Source organism: Salvelinus namaycush, chromosome 34, assembly GCF_016432855.1.
Source record: "Salvelinus namaycush isolate Seneca chromosome 34, SaNama_1.0, whole genome shotgun sequence".
NCBI lineage: Eukaryota > Metazoa > Chordata > Actinopteri > Salmoniformes > Salmonidae > Salvelinus > Salvelinus namaycush.
Window position 1 is genome coordinate 22,526,204 of NC_052340.1, and position 18,112 is coordinate 22,544,315.

Below are 18,112 nucleotides of genomic sequence, written 5' to 3' on the forward strand. Positions count from 1 at the left end.
AAGGGCACTCAGACTGAGACGCCAACATGAAAACCTGACGATGCATCAGCTCACCGCCACTCAGTTTTTTTCTATGTTGTTTACTTAAGCTATGACTGGTACTTCAACTCTCTCATTCTTTCTCTCCCTCTCCCTCTCAGCACATGACTTGGCTGGTGGAGCTGTGGTCTGGCTCAATTGTGCAATTTCATCCACTCATGTTTACTTTACTGGCATCTTTCTTAGCATATTTCCCTCTGAACATTTCTTTCTCGTATTGTCCTGCGTTTCCTCAATAATGATGCTCTGTCTCTTAAATTCCTTTGAAATATACTTCTTGACTTGAAAAGCAAGCACATAATAACGTCGTCAAATTTGGAAGTTCATTTTGGAACTTGATCAGGGCGTTAAGAAAAATAAAGTAGTTGTTCGCATAAACATTTAGACAACTGTCTTCTTGAGCAGGAAAAACAACTGGAAGCGACTTGATCATGGGAGAGAGGAGGCGTAGGGAAGGAGGAGTAGAGGAGGAGGGTTGTTAGCATGGACTAGTGGTTCGTGCTGAGTGTCAAGAAGAGAGCGGGAGACAGACGGAGAGGTGAGAGCAGTGCTAAGAGGTAACGAAGGAAGAAAAAGTGGGAAATCAGTGGTTGGATCGGGGAGAGAGGAAAAGGAGGAAGCAACATGCGAGAGGAAAGGCGATTGAGGAGGGTTTTAGGGGGTCACGAGGGTAATAAAAATCATAATTCAATGAATTTTCCAGAAAAGTGCAGTTTGGGGGAATAAATGGAGGAAAGCAGCTGCTTGTAATAAAGGCCAATGAAAGTGTCAAGTCTCTCCTTCCCTTTGAATTCAACCCGGTCCACTGTGGGAACCAGTGGAGGCTCCTCAGAGAAGGAAGGGGAAGACCATCCTCCTCAGGGAATTTCATAAAAATAAAAATGGTAAAACATTAAAAAAGTTATCCTTTTTAGATAACACTATACAAAATATATTCACGTCACCAAATAATTGATTCAAACACTTTTTTTGCAATGAAGGTCTACAGTAGCCTCAACAGCACTCTGTAGGGTAGCACCATGGTGTAGCCAGAGGACAGCTAGCTTCTGTCCTCCTCTGGGTACATTGACTTCAATACAAAACCTAGGAGGCTCATGGTTCTCACCCCCTTCCATAGACTTAGACAGTAATTATGACACCTCCCAGAGGATGTCCTCCAACCTATCAGAGCTCTTGCAGCATGAACAGACATGTTGTCCACCCAATCAAAGCATCAGATAATTAATCTAGTACTGAAAGCATAAGCTACAGCTAGCTAACACTGCAGTGTATAAAATGTGGTGAGATAGAGAGTTTGTCATTTTTTTTCCGTCTCACTTACTTAGCTAGCAAATGCAGCTAGCTAGTTTAGCCTATTCAAACAACCTGCTCAAACAGAGGGATGCTATGTTGGCTAGCTGGCTATGACTATCCAACACAACACTGGAACTCTTCCAATTCAAGGTAAGCTTTTGGTTTTACTAATTTATTGCCACCGGGGCCCATTGGTGTAAGTGCTAAACTGCTTACTGACTGTACATTGTAAACTCACTGTTTGATTGTAGTGGGTTTACTAACACGTTAGTTCTGGTTTTGGTTTGGAAAGGTTTTTTCGCCTGGTCACAGACAGCTGATGTGTTGTGCTTTGAAGTTCACAAGCGAAGGGAAAAGGTGAGAGGAGGAGAGTGCATAGATGACAGAAGGAATACAATGTGGCTGCTATGAAAGTGAACTGTGTTTATGCGTGATCAGGGGTGTATTCATTCTGCCAATTCCGTTGAAAAAAACGAAACGGGGATAAACATACATGAATTTGTCCAATAGAAACTCTCGTTTGCAACTGTTGGACTAATGATTACATCCTAGATCAGCTAGATACAGGCAAGTGTCTCCTCAAATGTTTCTCTCGACTTGTGCACCTACATTGTAAAACTTTCATTCATAGGCTAGGTTGTAGCAACCTCATGATGGGTATAGGGACCATTTGATTATCATGTAGTAGACTTGAACTGGGTGAATGGAATCTGAATGATAGTCATCAAATATGCTGCAATAGAAATAAGGCCATGCTCAAACATTTTTTGTTGATGTTAATAGACCAATAAGAAAGAGAATTCCAAACCTCTCTGCCAATAACGGCTAGTTTTCAATTTTCCCCTCCCTACTCAGACCACTCCCAGACAGACTTACTTGAGAAATTGCTCTTTGCTAAGAAGCTATTTTTTGGGATAATTTTGATTGAAACAATCAAAGTAAAGTACTTTATTAATACCCAGAAAGGATGTAATATTTAAATAAAAACAGCTTCATTAGACCTTTAATTTGTTAAGAGTTTTCTGAAAGTAGAGCACACTATGCATTGTACAATATAAGAGTGGACAGGGGTTTACTCTTTAAAAAAAATTAAAAATAAATAAAAGGAAGGAAGAAGGGAAAAAGATAGGGAGGCTCTTAATGTTTTCTGAATGGCGAGGTTTAGAACTAAGATCAGTCTTTCATATTTAAACAATGGGCTTATGTCCACCCTGCTGAGCTCTCCATGCTCCTCTCCCTCCCTACTCCCTCCCAATCTTCATCTGTGTCGCTATCGGTCTGCAAGCAGATACACACTGCACATCCTGCTCAACGCTAAGGCCCAGCCAAGAGTTCACTTCCTGCTCTTTCACTCCTCTGCTCTCCTTCACACCAGAACTATTCCCAGAGCATACATTAACAGCCATTCATATACTCAAATAGCATGTGGACACAAACAGACAAACCAACACTTCCCCCTTTAAACTCACACACACACATACGCTCGGCCCCACTATATGTAATTTCAGAACAGTAACGCTGGACATTATCTCGCTCTCTCTTCCTGTACAGATTTGGAGTGGCAGTGGAAACTATTTCTTTCTTGTTTTAACGGTGTGAGAAAAGGAAACGGGAGATAGACTTTCAGTGAGAGTGAACTAATGAATGAGAGACAGAACATGCAGGAGAGATTTATATTCCCACCATTGACATCAACTTCAAATGGGCTGTTCCCTCTTGTCTATGGGGCTTCACATGTCTGTGGTCCAACCTCATACTGCCATGATAAATCGAAGATTAATATTGTCCACCCCTGTCAATTCACATGTCATTTAAACTAGTTTCTTATGTTATAACAAAACAGCTGTGCCCATACAGTTTCCATGTAGACTATTTTTCTAAATTAACTTTGGAGCCAAGTGTGATTTTTGTGCTTCACGTAGGCTGCTGGGAACCGCTGCATGTCCTGCAGTCCAAAACAAGCTGGCTTAAAGTGTGTTTGTGTATAAATACACACAGCCTTATTCATCATCAGCTCACAAAGCCTCCTCCAGAGAAATGGGTCAAACAACTTGAGGCTATAGCTTTCATCCACTCAGAGCCCAGCCACTGTTTATCTGTTTAGGGAAATATTGATAAATACATCACTCCTTGTGTGCAACCAAAAACGTCACTAAACATTAAGGCTTCGGGTGAAAAATAAAATACCTAATTCACATAGACAGTATATATGTTTCTTTGGAACCAGAGGTATTACCTTATGTCTTGCCTTACAAGCCCTATCAACATTTACATTTGTATATTCTGTTGAATTAAAGTTAACACTTTTGTTTCCAAAGGTAAGAGAAAATCACCAGCTTGACTTTTCCTTATTAAGATAATGTCATTGGTCAAACCCATACAAAGCCTCTATTAGGACAGTAAAAAGGAACATGTACACAGCATATTAAAATAAGAGGAAAATGTTAATATCACATGTTATCAACAAAATTGTAAGACAAGTAAAACATCTCATAACCATGAAATTACCACAGGTTTAACACAGGACTATTGTCCCCTCAAAATAAAAAATGAAAATGGATGTAAATGTCTGTGCTTTGTGTCTGTATCTGCATGTACGTAAGTGTGTACGTGTGTGTTGTTTGGTTGGTGTGTAGCTAAAGCGTTGCGTCCCCATGCTGGGTTCCATCCTGAGGTAAGCACCAGTTTCACTTTGCTTTGGTTCAAAATCAAGAAAGAGAAAGAAAATAAGTGACAGAAAAACAACACCTTGATATGCTCATTATGCTACAGAATAAAACCCTTCAATTAATGTTGTACATTAATACAATCCCACAATAGTAGGGCTTATTGTCTCAGTCTCCAAGATAAGGTTTTAAGATTCACTAAGTCTATCACAGTGCATTCATGGCTTTAGTCTTCACATTCACCTACTGAGGTTGGCATTGGCACTATAGTGGTCAACAAACTCCAATCTGACATAAGGTCCGACAACATAGACAAATAATAAGCCAGCATGCTCTTTGGAATAAACATTCTAAAACATTTAACAAAACAATAAGTGCCTTCAACCCCAAACCCATAAGTGCTCATCAGTTGATAGAGACGAGCCACTGTACTGTACTGTGCCGTGTTTGATAGCCTCCTGGCAGGGAGACAGGGAAGGGCAGATGTAGGACTCGGCTCGGCAGTGCTCGGGTGTCTTGTTATGGTGTTGATCAGAGGGGCTGGATGGCAGGCATGAAATGGGGCGTCAGGCCGACAGACAGTGTGAATTGTCAGGGAGAATGTGAGATTTCACAGGGATTACTGGAAGACTGGGAGGCCAGCAGCTGGGGTGTGCTGTGCTGTTCACCCACACCGACGGCCCGGCCTGCCGCCGCACCACGAGCAGAGCACTGTCAGAGGCAGCTAGCGCCCAGCTCTCATGTTCACAACGCCGTCACATTAGCAGCTCCCAGTCCCTGTGTGTGTATTAAGGCAGCAGCGGAGCAGTCACGTTGGCCTGTCAATGATAGCACGGTCCTCTGTCAGAGTTGAGACTACTATGGGTCAAAAGGATTCAAAGTGATTAGTACTATTTATGCTCAGAATGGGACAATTGTCAGTGCTGATGAATCATCTGTATTAGAGGGAATTGCTGCTATTGATAGAGACTGATTAGGGGTAATTGGCTCAAGCCTCTCAGCACTGACTTGGATGGCCTCTCTGTGCTCTCCTCTGGTGAGTTGTATAGCTGTACCCACCATTGTAAATTCACTGAACAAAAATAGAAACGCAAAATGTAAAGTGTTGGTCCCATGTTTCATGAGCTGAAATAGAAATCCTAGATATTTTCCATACGCACAAAAAGTTAATTTCTCTCAAATGTTGTGCACAAATGTATTTACATCCCTGTTAGTTTGACAAGATAATCCATCCAGCTGACAGGTGGCATATCAAGAAGCTGATTAAACAGCATGATCATTACACAGGTGCACCTTGTGCTGGGGACAATAAAAGGCCACTTCAAAATGTGTAGTTTTGTCACACAACACAAAGCCACAGATGTCTCAAGTTTTGAGGGAGCGTGCAATTGGCAGGCTGACTGCAGGAATGTCTAACATAGCTGCCAGAGAATTTAATGTTAATTCCTCTACCAAACTGCCTCCAATGTTGTTTTAGAGAATTTGGCAGTACGTCCAACCGGCCTTACAACCTCAGACCACGTATAACCACACCAGCCCAGGACCTCAACATCCGGCTTCTTCACCTGCGGGATCATCTGAGGGGGTATGCCCTTTTGTGGGGAAAAACTCATTCTGATTGGCTGGGCCTGGCTCCCCAGTGGGTGGGCCTATGCCCTCCAAGAACCACCCATGGCTGCACCCCTGCCCAGTCATGTGAAATCCATAGATTAAGGCCTAATGAATTTATTTCAATTGACTGATTTCCTTGTATGAACTGTAACTCAGTAAAATCTTTGAAATTGGTGCATGTTGCGTTTATATCTTTGTTCAGTATATTACACAACGTCACAGGCAACACCCATGCTTAGTCTACACTCCACATCACTGGATGTTAAAGCCATGGAGAAGGATTGGCGTGTCATCAGTTGGGTATGCACAATGATGCGTCCCAGTTGTGAGATCACAGGGTTGTGCTACTCGCTACTTTTCAATAACAGTTTGAAGGCACTTGGATGCAAGTCAAAAAATGATTTGAAAAATACCAATAAAGAGAGGTTATGGGTTCAAAGGGTTATGGCACTGAGTGTACAAGTCATTAAGCTACTATTACTGTCACTTAATATCGGTCTCTCTGTACACAACATCATGATCAGAGAGTACGTAACAACAAAGCAAAAGAAAAACAAAGAAAAACAAAGCACAGATAACTTTACCTAAATGGTGGAGCGAATGCTGTTTTCAGTTAGTCCCTCCCTCGTGACTAGAACAGCTGGAGCATGGAGTAAAACTGGATCAGGAGATAGAGAGAAAATCCAGTACCCCAAAAAACAAAATTAAGAAAGTGGTCCAATCAATTGCAAATCCCAAAGCTTTGGCTTTTTCTTTTGTCCAACAGTCCTTTCAGTTCTGGACAGGAGCCCTGAATCTTGTCCATATGTGCTTTTTTCCCATTTTATGTACAATTACAATAGTAGTAGTAGTACAAAAGTACATTTAGTACACAGGTCATATTACAACACTTTCTGGCAACAGTTTCTTTGGCTTTTCATTATGTACAAAAAACTAAGAAAAATTGATTTTTGGTTCTCAATTTGTTTTTGGCTCGGTGGTTTGCGTATACATAAACACTACACTGTTTTGAGTGGGTATTCCTTGGTCAAAATATAATAGAAATAGCACATTTCTCATTTTAGGAAGGTCTTTGAAATGCATATAATGCAAACTTTGGAAAGAAAGGCACTTATAGGAGTCTACACAGTGTGTGTGCATTCTTTAGGCCAGGTATTGGCCTTAGTCTGAGGTGCAGATACTGATGGAGTTGAGGTGAATGACGTTAGAATACTGTAAGTTAAGTTGTGTGCCCACAGGATTGTGTGGAAGCCAAGGCCTTGCTGGGGGTGACTGGTCAGAGGGTCTTAGCTGGGGGAGTAGCGGTCAATGATACGGGAGTGGGAGTCAGAGAGGGACCCTGGGGGAGGGGGCAGGGCCGGGACCCCCAGGACATCCATCTTGTCATGGTGGTTGAGGCGCAGGTGTTCTGCTGCCAGTTTGGACAGCGGGAACAGGCTCTCCATGGCATGCTCTGCCAGCAGCTCTGAGGCCTTCTCCTGCTTCAGCCCCAGGTGCTCTGCTGCGTATTTACTCAGGGGGTAGATCCCTTCCGCAAAGTCCAGCTTCAGCTTGCCGTCGGCTGTCAGAGCCCCTCCGGCCCCCCCACTGCTGTGCATCTTCATGTGGCTGATGAGGTTGCGCTGCTGGGCGAACTTCCCCCCGCACACCTGACACTCGTAGGGCTTCTCCCCGGAGTGGATGCGCATGTGCTCTGTGAGGCGGTACTGGCGGGTGAAGCGCATGCCGCAGTGGTCGCATGCAAAGGGCTTGAGTCCCAGGTGGCTGCGCATGTGGCGGGTCATGGTGCCGCGCTGGGTGAACTTCTTGCCACAGATGCTGCAGGGGTAGGGCCTTGTCAGCCAGTGGGTCTTCTCGTGCTGGCGCAGCGTGGCTGGGTCCTTGTAGGACTTCTCACAGGAGTTACAGCGATAGGGTCTGATGATCTCCCCCAGGACCCCAGGCTTCAGGCTCTGGCTGGACTTCCCCTCCAGGCTGTTCAGGCTGCCGTTACAGTTGCTGTTGCTACTGTTGTTTTTGGGGTTGCTGCTGCCCATCTCCCCTCCAGAGTACAGCTCCTCCTCTGTGTGGGTCTCCACGTGGGCGTTGAGCTGCTCAGAGCTGGGGAAGCCCTTGTCACAGGGTATGCACACGTACAGGTTGTCCCCAAAGCTCTCAGGCTCGTAGGGTAGGTGGAACCTCCCCATGACCCCTGTGGGTGATGGTCGACCCTCACTACTGCCTGTCCCCTCACTGCCTGAGCCACTCTTCTCATCCTCCCCATCACAGCCTACCCTACGGTAGCGATCATCGCTCTCCTCCCCTGCTTTGTGATGGTGGTTGTGATGCTGGTGGTTTTGGTCTCCGTTTCCACCCCGTTCCTCCTCATCCTCGTCATCCTCTTCATCCTCAGCTGTGTATGACAGTGGCTCATGCTTCACCCAGCGGTAGATGTTGCCCACCTCCCTGCTGGGCTCTCCAGCCTCTGTCGGGGTGTCGGGGCTGAGGGGGCAGGGGTAGTGGTCTGGACCTTGGGAGCTGGAGCAGTGGAGGTGGGGCAGGTGGGGCCCCAGGGGCTTATTAAGGTGGGGGTAAGAGTGAGGTGGGAGAGACCCAGCCTGATCAGCCGTCTCCATCTTCTCTGTGGGGTAGGCCCCGCCATTGTTCCCCAGCATTGGGCTGGTGCGGCCGCTCAGCCCCCCCTCCCGCTCCTCATCGTGGTGGGGCAGGGCATGGGCCAGGTGTGGGTGGGAGGGAGTGTTCTGGGACTGGGAGTTAGGGCTCTTCTTGGAGAGGTCCAGGCCATAGATGGGGGAGCAGTTTCTGTCAGAGTGGGCTGGGCGAAGGCTGGGCTGGGCAGGCAGGGCTGAGGGTGTGGAGGGGAACACCTGAGGGCCCTGAGAGGAGGTGGGGGCATACAACTCCCCTGCATGGGTGGCATGGGGGTGGGGCGGCAGCTCCTCTAGTGGTGGGGCGCGGGGCGTGTGGGTGTTCACAACTCCCCCTGGGTAGCAGGACTGAATAACAGGGGTGGACACCCGATACCTGCTCCCTCCCCCTAAACCCAAACTATTGGGGCCCATCTTCCCATAGGGCAGAAAGGCAGGAGTGGGGCGGAGAGGGTACTTCCCATTTCTCCTCATCTTCTTCTTACACAACGCCACTAAGTCCAGCAGCTGCAGATAGCTAGCTGCAGCCAGCACGGCCCCCAGGTTGGGCTCTGTTGGGGAGCTGTGGTCTCCCTCCGTCAGACGGCCCGTGTAGATGTAGTCTAGAATGACCCGGAACACTCCGGGACTCACCATCTCGTGGTCTAGGTTGATGAGGTTGTCATGGACGACCAGGGACTTCAGGTAGAGACTGCTGGCGGCCAGAATATTCTTATGGGCTCGGAACAACGCGTTCTGCACCACGATGATGACATCACACAGGAAGCCCTTGGTGCGCTGGGTGTTGAGTTGCAGGAGGAGGTGTCTAGCATGACTTGGGACTTCCATGGCATGGAGCATCGTCGTCAGACCGCCACCTAAAACAGCAGATATCTGTAAACGTCATGCAGTGCCAGTCAATATCTACTGTATATAGTTCCTCATGTTTCTATATTTTCTAATATGCTTGCATGATATTGTGGCACATTCCCCAATCTTCTTTTTATCTATTTAAGTGAGACATTTAAAAACGAAGCACAGTGCTGACAAGGGTCTGATTTGGCATCCGTATATAATAAATAAATAAAGTGAACTAAAATCTACATCTTCAATTCGAAACTTAAATAACAATTTGAAATTTGAAAAAAACTGGATCCATTTTCAATAACTTCCCAATAAACTGAGGAGCATAAACTATTAATTTTTTTAATACATTTTTGAATTTTAAAATTAAAATCACTTCCAAATTTGACCGCTTCAATTGGAATTGACCCCAACCCTGCTATTAGCTGAACTCTGCCACTGTATCCCATTACTTAACTTGGTTTTGATGAATCATATTGATTCCATGTAAGGAAAAATGAACAGATAGGCTCCAGATTTACAGTAAAGGCAGCACACATAGGAGTTACTCTATAAAATTGAGCTATTGCTGTAAGTGAGCAGCAGTTGACATGGTTTTGTCATTATCAGAAACTGAAGTGTACACATTCACTTCCTAAACTGAAATGCTGAGAGAGAGAAAGATACAGATATGGATATGTTTTCGTGTTGCCGGCTTCCATAAAAAATATTCCAGTGGTGGTGTGTGCAGTGTTTTAAACAAAGCGGAGAGTGAACATTTTGCAAGTATGATGAAGAGCAGGTATACTGTAAACCTGTGGAGGCAGAAGACGAGTCCAAAAAAAGATGTGTCTTTGAGCTCCCATTCGGCCCAGTCATATAAGGAACTCTGATCACACAGGATGTAAATCAAGACAAAATGAGAAGCTCCAATGCTTTAACTTGAGATTAACTCTGGAATTCTAATGCACACAAATGCTTCACACACACACACACACACACACACACACACACACACACACACACACACACACACACACACACACACACACACACACACACACACACACACACACACACACACACACACAGTTGTGTATTGTTGTACTAAGGCTTAAGTAAACATTATTAACTGAACAAATTTAGCAGGATGTATTGTTCAAACATTGGAGTCTGAGGATACTTTACTGATGAGACAGGAACTGTCCCTAAGGGCTTGGTCTCGCTGATGGGAAACAAGCAACTGAATAAATATGTCCGACCGTGGTCTTCCTGACATAAGTTCATTCTCTTATTTTATTTCATTGACTATAAGCCCCCAGTCAGAGGGACTGATGCATGAGATTGAAAGTGGACATTTAATTACCGACTGAGGCCTCCTTAAGACACTATTCTGCACACATGGAGGCCCTGCAAGCCCACTGCACACCACACATAAACATACCAAGGGATCCATCTAAAGAAAAGCAGTGTATGTGGTTCTTATACAGGGTTGTATACCCTGGCTGTCTCATAGCCTTCCATTCCTATTATTTAAAGACACACTTCAGTCTTAATGAGTTTGCGGTGTAGTTGAGTCGATATGTTTAGAATTACCCAAAAGGAACATAGCAATTTTAAAAATTGTGTCATTTTGGTGTAATAATAATCATAACCTAACCATTTACAGGTTTCCACTGCTGCTCTCTTAAACGCTGCTGTCTTTCATTTCTCCCAGGTCGTATTTTACTAGAAATTCCACGATATGAGGAGCAAATACAAAAAAAGAAATTAAATATGCCTCAGATGAGAACTGATATTCAAAGCGATGGGTAAGTTACACATTAACATCGCGAAGGATTTCAGTTATATATCTAGGCACTGTCCTACTCGATTGGTGCGTTGTGCGCAAGGCGCAGCCCTCATAGGCTTTTACGCATGAGGTTTGGACAGGCGCGGATGTTTCCCCAGGGTGAATGGGAGTGCACCATACACGTTTGTTCTGTCACAACACGCTATACACGGCCTGAGAGAATAAAAAGGCGGCCTGAAACAGAGATCTATGCTACACTGTCCCCTTTACGCGCGTCGACAAACATGCCACCCCCTTATGGGATGCCAGCCTTCAATTATAAAGAGGGTTTTACTTAAATGTTTCAATGGTAGAGGAAAAAATATAGCAGGCATATTTATAAGTTATGATTTTATTTTTTAGATTCTGGAAAAACTGGCACATTTACATGCGCATCTCATCTGTCTAACGAGCAGCAAGAGAGTGGGCTTGCATGTATGGCACAATGATGCTATACTTTGCTTGGGTTCGTTTCCGTTTGTTTGATGCTATCATATTCGGATGTTTTATGAAATCGTTATCATGTCACACAAGTATACACAGGAACACGCACGTGCACACACACACGAGCGCTTGTAGCCTATGCGTAAAGGCGGGTTTGTCATTTTTACCATCGTTTGGTTATATGAATTGCAAAAATAATATTAACACATTTAACGCGTTCAGTGAAAAAAAACGAATTCAAATTATTAGCATGACCATCCAGTTAGAATGAACGAATGAACTGAACTGTCTGTCATATCTGTAGAATTTGTAGAATATGCACATTGTTTTTTCTCTCAAGACGTCGAGTGAAAGATAAGAAAGTAGTGACCAAAATAAATAATGTAGGCCTATTAAAAACCTTGTCTGAGCATCATGCATTAACAGTTACTGTATCCCCTTGTCGGCCTATCAAAGACAGCTCTCTAATCCACTAAACCAATCAAACGTCTTAAAACGCATCTCAGTGGAAGGTTATGTTCACAATTCAAATATCATTCACGTGCACAAAATAGGACGAACCTACTTTACTTTTCATCGCTCTCTCTCTCTCTCTCTCTCTCTCTCTTATAGATGGTTTATTCTCAATTAGTAAACATGTTTTACAATAATGTGAAACATTTATCATCACAATAAGTGATATTTTGGAATGTGATTCACCTTCAGTAAGTGTCTGTTGATAATAATTTCTCAATAACCTCTATGGGCCCTGAAGGTTCTTGTGTCTGTCATGCACATTCTGAATGTTTTCCTGTACCACGATTTGTTCCCGAGTGGTTATAGGTGAATGCTATATTTGGTATAAGGGTGACTTCTTTGAGAACCTTGAGTCATCTTTGGGACAGTTTGGTATCCATGATACCTGTGTTGTGTCTGCGTTGTCCCTGCTCTGGTTTGGGGTTGAGGCTGAGTTGAGGCTGAGGGGTTCTGCTCTGGGTTAAGAACACCCTCCACACTTCCCATCCACACATTCTGCCTGATTTTCAGAGAACGACTTTGTATGCATGTAGGTTTACATGTTAATCAGTGTAGTATTTTTTCGTTTGAGAATGGTCTATTTAAGGCACTTAATAATTCATGAACGTTGCAAAGAAAACATACATACTTATTGATAGCAAATGAAATGTTAATTTTGTTTTATTTATGCTTTATTTAGTCTATTCTAAATGAATGTATTTAGAGGTTTCGACTAACAATGAATATTTGGAGAAATAGTTAAACTGTTTGTTTTCATGCTGTGAAATACTATCTATCATTGCTGTTCACATGTTGTTTAGGGGCATAACATGCACCCTGTTAAACCACAAGGAAAAAACAGTGAGACACTGAGCTCTATAGCCTTACGTGGCACGATATTTTTGTGAATGGGATATATAAACGCAGTAGAGCATGACACCTTATTTAATGACAACTACAATTGAGGCTTTAAAAGTAGCCTAAGGAGTGGGTGTCCTGCGCTTAGCCTAAGCAGTGCAGGGAGACGTCTCGAATTATATCCATAAGGTTTGATTTTAGATAAGTCCAGAGACATTTGCTTTTTACACTTCCTCTATAGTCAGAAGGCTAGAGAAGTGAGTAGAGTTTTAGACAGCCGTCAAAACGAGGCTGTCACCTTATCAACGCAACCTTGCCTTTACCTTTGTTATGATTTTGATTCGCTATGTCGTTGACTTCCTTATCAGGGACATTTCAAATGCTGAAACTCGCGATCTGCGCGCCTCATCTCTCTAGAAAAGAGGCCCCAGACTTCCATTCATAATCCCGACGGGAGACAAGTGCACACGAGCTCCTTTATAAAAGGGGCCTCCTAAAAATAACTCAAAGGCTATAGGTTTTACATTTTTTATTTGTTTTAAAATATGTTCTGGCTGTCAGTTTCCTTGTCACCACTAACTTGCATGAGATAGGCCAACAAAACTTATTTTTAAAAATGTGCCTCCTTTTTTAAAAGGTATTTTGCCTACAGTAAAGTTTGTAAAGTTGTAAAAGATAAGTCTAGTTTTGTGCAACCATGTCTTAATTAAATCATTAGATTTGATTGAATACACACCGAGATGGGAAGTAGGCCTAGAAACTCAAAGTTGCCCTTTTAACAAAATAGACTCGCCTACTTCTGAGTCCTGTCAACTTCTTCAGAAAATGTAATTATATTCCTACTCAATGCGTCCATTAGACTATAGATTTTTACAAAATGTCTTATTAAATACATCGTTTATCAAGAAATTGACCATTTGAGAAGTAATTTGTTATTCAGGCCTATTTTCTTTAAAGATAGGATACAACAACAACACGACATGATATACATGATTTAGGTATCTTAAATCTCGCTTTCTCAATCCCTATTTCTGTAATCTTGTCCTCGCATTAGACAAATCACGAGACTTCAACGCGCATAAAACCATCCCTGACTTCTATAGTGCATCACCCGTCGTTATCTCAGTCTGATAACCATGAGTCTACACTAAATAATCTCCGCAAATATTGTACAAACGGAAATTCAAGCAGCCCTACATTTCATTGAAATAACTGTAAATTAGTGATAGCCTATGACATAGGCCTATACGTGCGTAATGTGTTGTCAATATTTTTGTGATTGATGATTGATGTTTTGATAAACGACATCACTTAAATGTTGACATAGCAAAGTGCAGAGGGGTTGGGAGAGGAACAGAACAGGAACAGATAAAGCCGTCATCGCTCTGGCTAAAATCGAATCAACTCCATGTGAAGCACCATGAACCCTTCATTAGTCCGATGCTAGGCGAGCTGTGACCTATAGCTGCACTGTGGTGGAGGGGGGGGGGGGTGAACGCTGCACCGAGACCCACTGCATCAATTTACTACCACTGAGTGACTGAGGATGAGGCATCATGCTGAACACCCAGAGACTGAACTACACTGTTTTCTGTATAAAGATAGATACCTACACAACCATCTGATGACAATAGGTGACATATAGGTTAGGCCTACTTAACAGCAAATAATCCAATATAAATCTTACCTTGTTATAGTTTATATAGAATTTAGTCCAGTGATCCATTTAACAAGAATCAATTGTGTAGGCTATTCGTAGTTTGTTGGAGCTGAGAATGTTTGAATCAAACAAAAGACTGCTCACATAAGCAACCATGTCTTGTTACAAATAAAAATCTATTAACTAATGGGTTCCATCACAAAATTAGGAAAACATGACCATGATTTTAAAAGTTCCTCATTTGCATTCAAAATACACAAACACTAACCAAACACTGAACCCGCGATAAACCCCCTATGTTCACATTAAAATCGCTAAAAAGTGAAATATTGTCAATATTTGGTCTCAATAATTTTGCCTGTTCTGTAACTGTAGTGGTCTTTAAAAAGCTGGTATTGAAACGTTACCTGGATGCCCGATCTCTTCTGCCATCCGATCTAAGTCTCCCTTAATGATCATCTCAGCAGTCTTTTGGAGTAATTTCTGACGTTTCAACTTTGAACTGCCAGCCTCCAAAAACCATGCCAGTTTTCCAAGCACGACTGCCAAAACTTTTTATTATTAATTGCTATGAATTTCTTGTTACTCTCTCCGTCCTCCCTCCCTCCCTCTCTCTCTCTCTGTCTGTCCTCCTTCCCTCGCTCTATCTGCCCCTCCCCTCTCTTTCTCACCCCCTCCTTCAAAAAAATACGTGCTTAGTCCAGCATCAGTTTCCTCCTGTTTTATTTTAGTAATTTCCTTGCCTATTTTTTGTGTCGAGGCTATAACGCGCAATAATGGAGCCTCTATGGGCCGTAAGTGTTTTAGCACCCCGTGTGATGTCAGTCTATAATAAAACTCAACGTTAAAATCGAGGGCAGGAACTTCATTCAACTGACCCCAACTTGAACTTCACAACACATCGCGACTTCGTCTTAAAGAGACAGGCCTTTATTGTATATCCCACAGCAGTTTCGCACTGAACTGAAGTTTGGAGACATATGAGACCTGTAAAAAAATGCTTATTGTCAACAATAGACCATGGGGAAATAGCCTACACACCGATAGATGATGGCTGGTTTACTCATATACCATTTGACTGAAACTGATCTTTAACACACGCCCTTTTAGATCATGGATATTTCAATTAAACCTACTGATAAGGTTCATCCTATGATGTCTCAGTGGAGGATGCTGAGGGGAGGACGGCTCATAATAATGGCTGAAATGAAGTCAATTGAGTGGTATCAACCATATGGAAACCACGTCTTTTATGTGTTTAATGCCATTCCATTGACTCCATTCCAGTCATTATTATGAGCCCTCCTCCCCCCAGCAGCCTCCACTGGATAGTTTAAAATGTGCTATTGATATTGTGTACTAATCCTAGTGGGTAAACCATTAATAGCCTATACGGATGTGACATTCTACAGTCCAACCCCCATTGGCTAACTTAGAGTCACTTCATCGTTAGAGTTTGGTGTCTACTGATTGTAGCATAATGTCTAATGAGTCTCACCTGCTCAGGTAAAGACAAGCAGACAAGAGCTTACAGTAGACTGCCACGGCCCATATCCTGCGACACTCGGAGCACTGACAGAGGTGGGCAGGGAAGAGCAGAACTCTGTCCCCTGATATTTATCCATCAAATATAAATATAAGGTAATCCTGCAACCATATACTATATAGTAGCCTAGTAGTGCAGTCATTGGCCTTATTTGTTTTCATGCGTAAAACGTGGGCCTATTTTGGAGCGGAAAAGGTACCTACCTCTACGTTTGGGGTAAGCTACCGTAACAGGTGATTAAGTGTACCTACATTGTACTGTAAATTAGCCCCAAAATAATTACAATATACTGAACAAAAAAATGCAACAATTTCAAAGATTGTACTGAGTGAAACTTCATTCAAGGAAATCAGTCAATTGAAAAATTAATTAGGCCCTAATCTATGGATTTCACATGACTGGGCAAGGGCGCAACCATGCGAGGGTATAGGCCAGGATAAGTTTTCCCCCACAACATAACTTTATTACAGACAGATACTCTTCATGCTGTTTAATCAGCTTCTTGATATGCCACACCTGTCAGTTGGATGGATTATTTTGGCAAAGGAGAAATGCTCACTAACATGAATCTAAACAAATTTGTGCACAACATTTGAGAAATAAGCTTTTTGTGCATATGGACAATTTCTGGGATCTTTTGTTTTTAGCTGATGAAACATGGGACCAAGACTTTACATGTTGCGTTTTCATAATTTTGTTAAATATATATGAATCATGACAGCTGTTAGGGTTGTTTAGGGATTTTCTGCAGTTGTTTGTTTTCAGACCTACAGTGATTTCAGTGTTCCACACAGGTTACAGTTCTAAATTTGATCATGTACAATAACAAGTTATTGTAGCCTTTGATATTTTTAATACACAGCAATGGGCCTAGTTGCACTGTTGGCTGACAGTCTGAAAATCATCTCTCAATCAACTTTTCTAATTTACATCAGTTCTAAAACTTTTAGAAGCTGAGCATATGTCAAAGGTTATATTTTTCTTCTACCAATTGACTGTAGGTATACCAATCTTTGGCTACTAATTGTAAACCGTTATCACTGCAAATGGGCCTTTTGCCGTTATCACAAACATCTTAAATTAAACACGGTTGTTTTGAATTAGTAAGGCACGTTTCCTCTCTCGAATCCTTCGAAAAAAATAAGTAACTTTAGATTGAGAGACATTCTTGGGAGATTTTGTTTTACATTTACCCCTAAGCAACCTCACGATAATTGAAAGCTTTTAAAATGCGATATAATTTAGGCGTCAGGTGCTGGCATGTTAAGTCTATACTTGCCAGCTGACAGACAACTGTTCAAAAAGTAAATAAATATATACATAAGTAGGAGAGCTCGTATTGGCTTCACTGACTGAATGCACCTGAAGTCGCAGAGTAGAGGAGGCCATCGCGCGCTCTCTCCCAACTGTCATTTACCCACCTCGGACTCATGTCTGGTGTCGTGGCCGTTTGTGAAGTCTTCTCCTCGGGATTCCCTCATCCAGACTTCCACGCTCACTCGCCTAAAATTCCGTGCTATTACCAACCTCTTCCGTGTTTTCTCCTACTCTCTATCACCGTTCGCCCTTTCTCTCTGCCCCGCACGCTCTTTTATTTCTCACGTGCAATAGTACTATATCGACACCTCTTCAGATTTGGTCTGGGTCCGATCAGACCAGGGCTGATGGCCGGGTGGATGCGCCCACAGCGACACCCAATGGTTGGCATTCTAGGTTGTAATGTGCGCAGCAGCATTCTGTGCGTAAAGTTACCGTTATTCACTGCTAAACCCGTTAATTTGCACTGTGCTTATATTCTATTTGGAATTAAGAAAAATCGATATTATACTTGCTTTGCCATTTCAGTGTATATATTTTCTCCATACTCCAAGCTGTATGTGAACTTCTTCTGTCAGATTCACTGCATTACCAGACATGCCAGTGTAATGGATGGCTCATAGAATAAATCACCCCCATCAGTAAAGCACTTAAAACCGTATGGATGAAAGTCACTATTTGTTCCAAAACTTTCTGATGTTATATTTTTTCCCTCAATGGCACAAGCATGGGTAAAGACGGGCACAATACTTAACTCTCTATATAATCCATAATTTGGAAAATATCTTAAACTGTACCAAAAACATGACCTTTTTTTTGCAAAATTTGATGAATTATTGAAAGCCGATACATTGAGGTTAATATTGTGTTCATATTAACATT

General features: G+C 42.7%; 1 protein-coding gene across 4 annotated transcripts; it reads right to left on the reverse strand.

Annotated features, from left to right (window-relative positions):
• Positions 1-5,721: 5,721 nt before the first annotated feature.
• Positions 5,722-17,505, reverse strand: LOC120028960 (hypermethylated in cancer 1 protein-like). 4 transcript variants are annotated; one of them, XM_038974237.1, is made up of 2 exons: positions 17,335-17,505; positions 5,722-9,130 (listed from the first exon to the last, which is right to left on the reverse strand). In XM_038974237.1, exons 1-2 carry the CDS (start codon positions 17,392-17,394, stop codon positions 6,896-6,898), a joined length of 2,295 nt encoding a protein of 764 aa, XP_038830165.1. In that variant the 5' UTR covers positions 17,395-17,505; the 3' UTR covers positions 5,722-6,895. The 4 variants fall into 4 exon arrangements, with proteins under 4 accessions (XP_038830165.1, XP_038830167.1, XP_038830166.1 ...); XM_038974239.1 differs by having other exon boundaries at positions 5,722-9,114; positions 17,335-17,486; XM_038974238.1 differs by lacking the exon at positions 17,335-17,505 and adding an exon at positions 14,775-14,953 and having other exon boundaries at positions 5,722-9,114.
• Between the last annotated feature and the right edge of the window lie 607 nt (positions 17,506-18,112).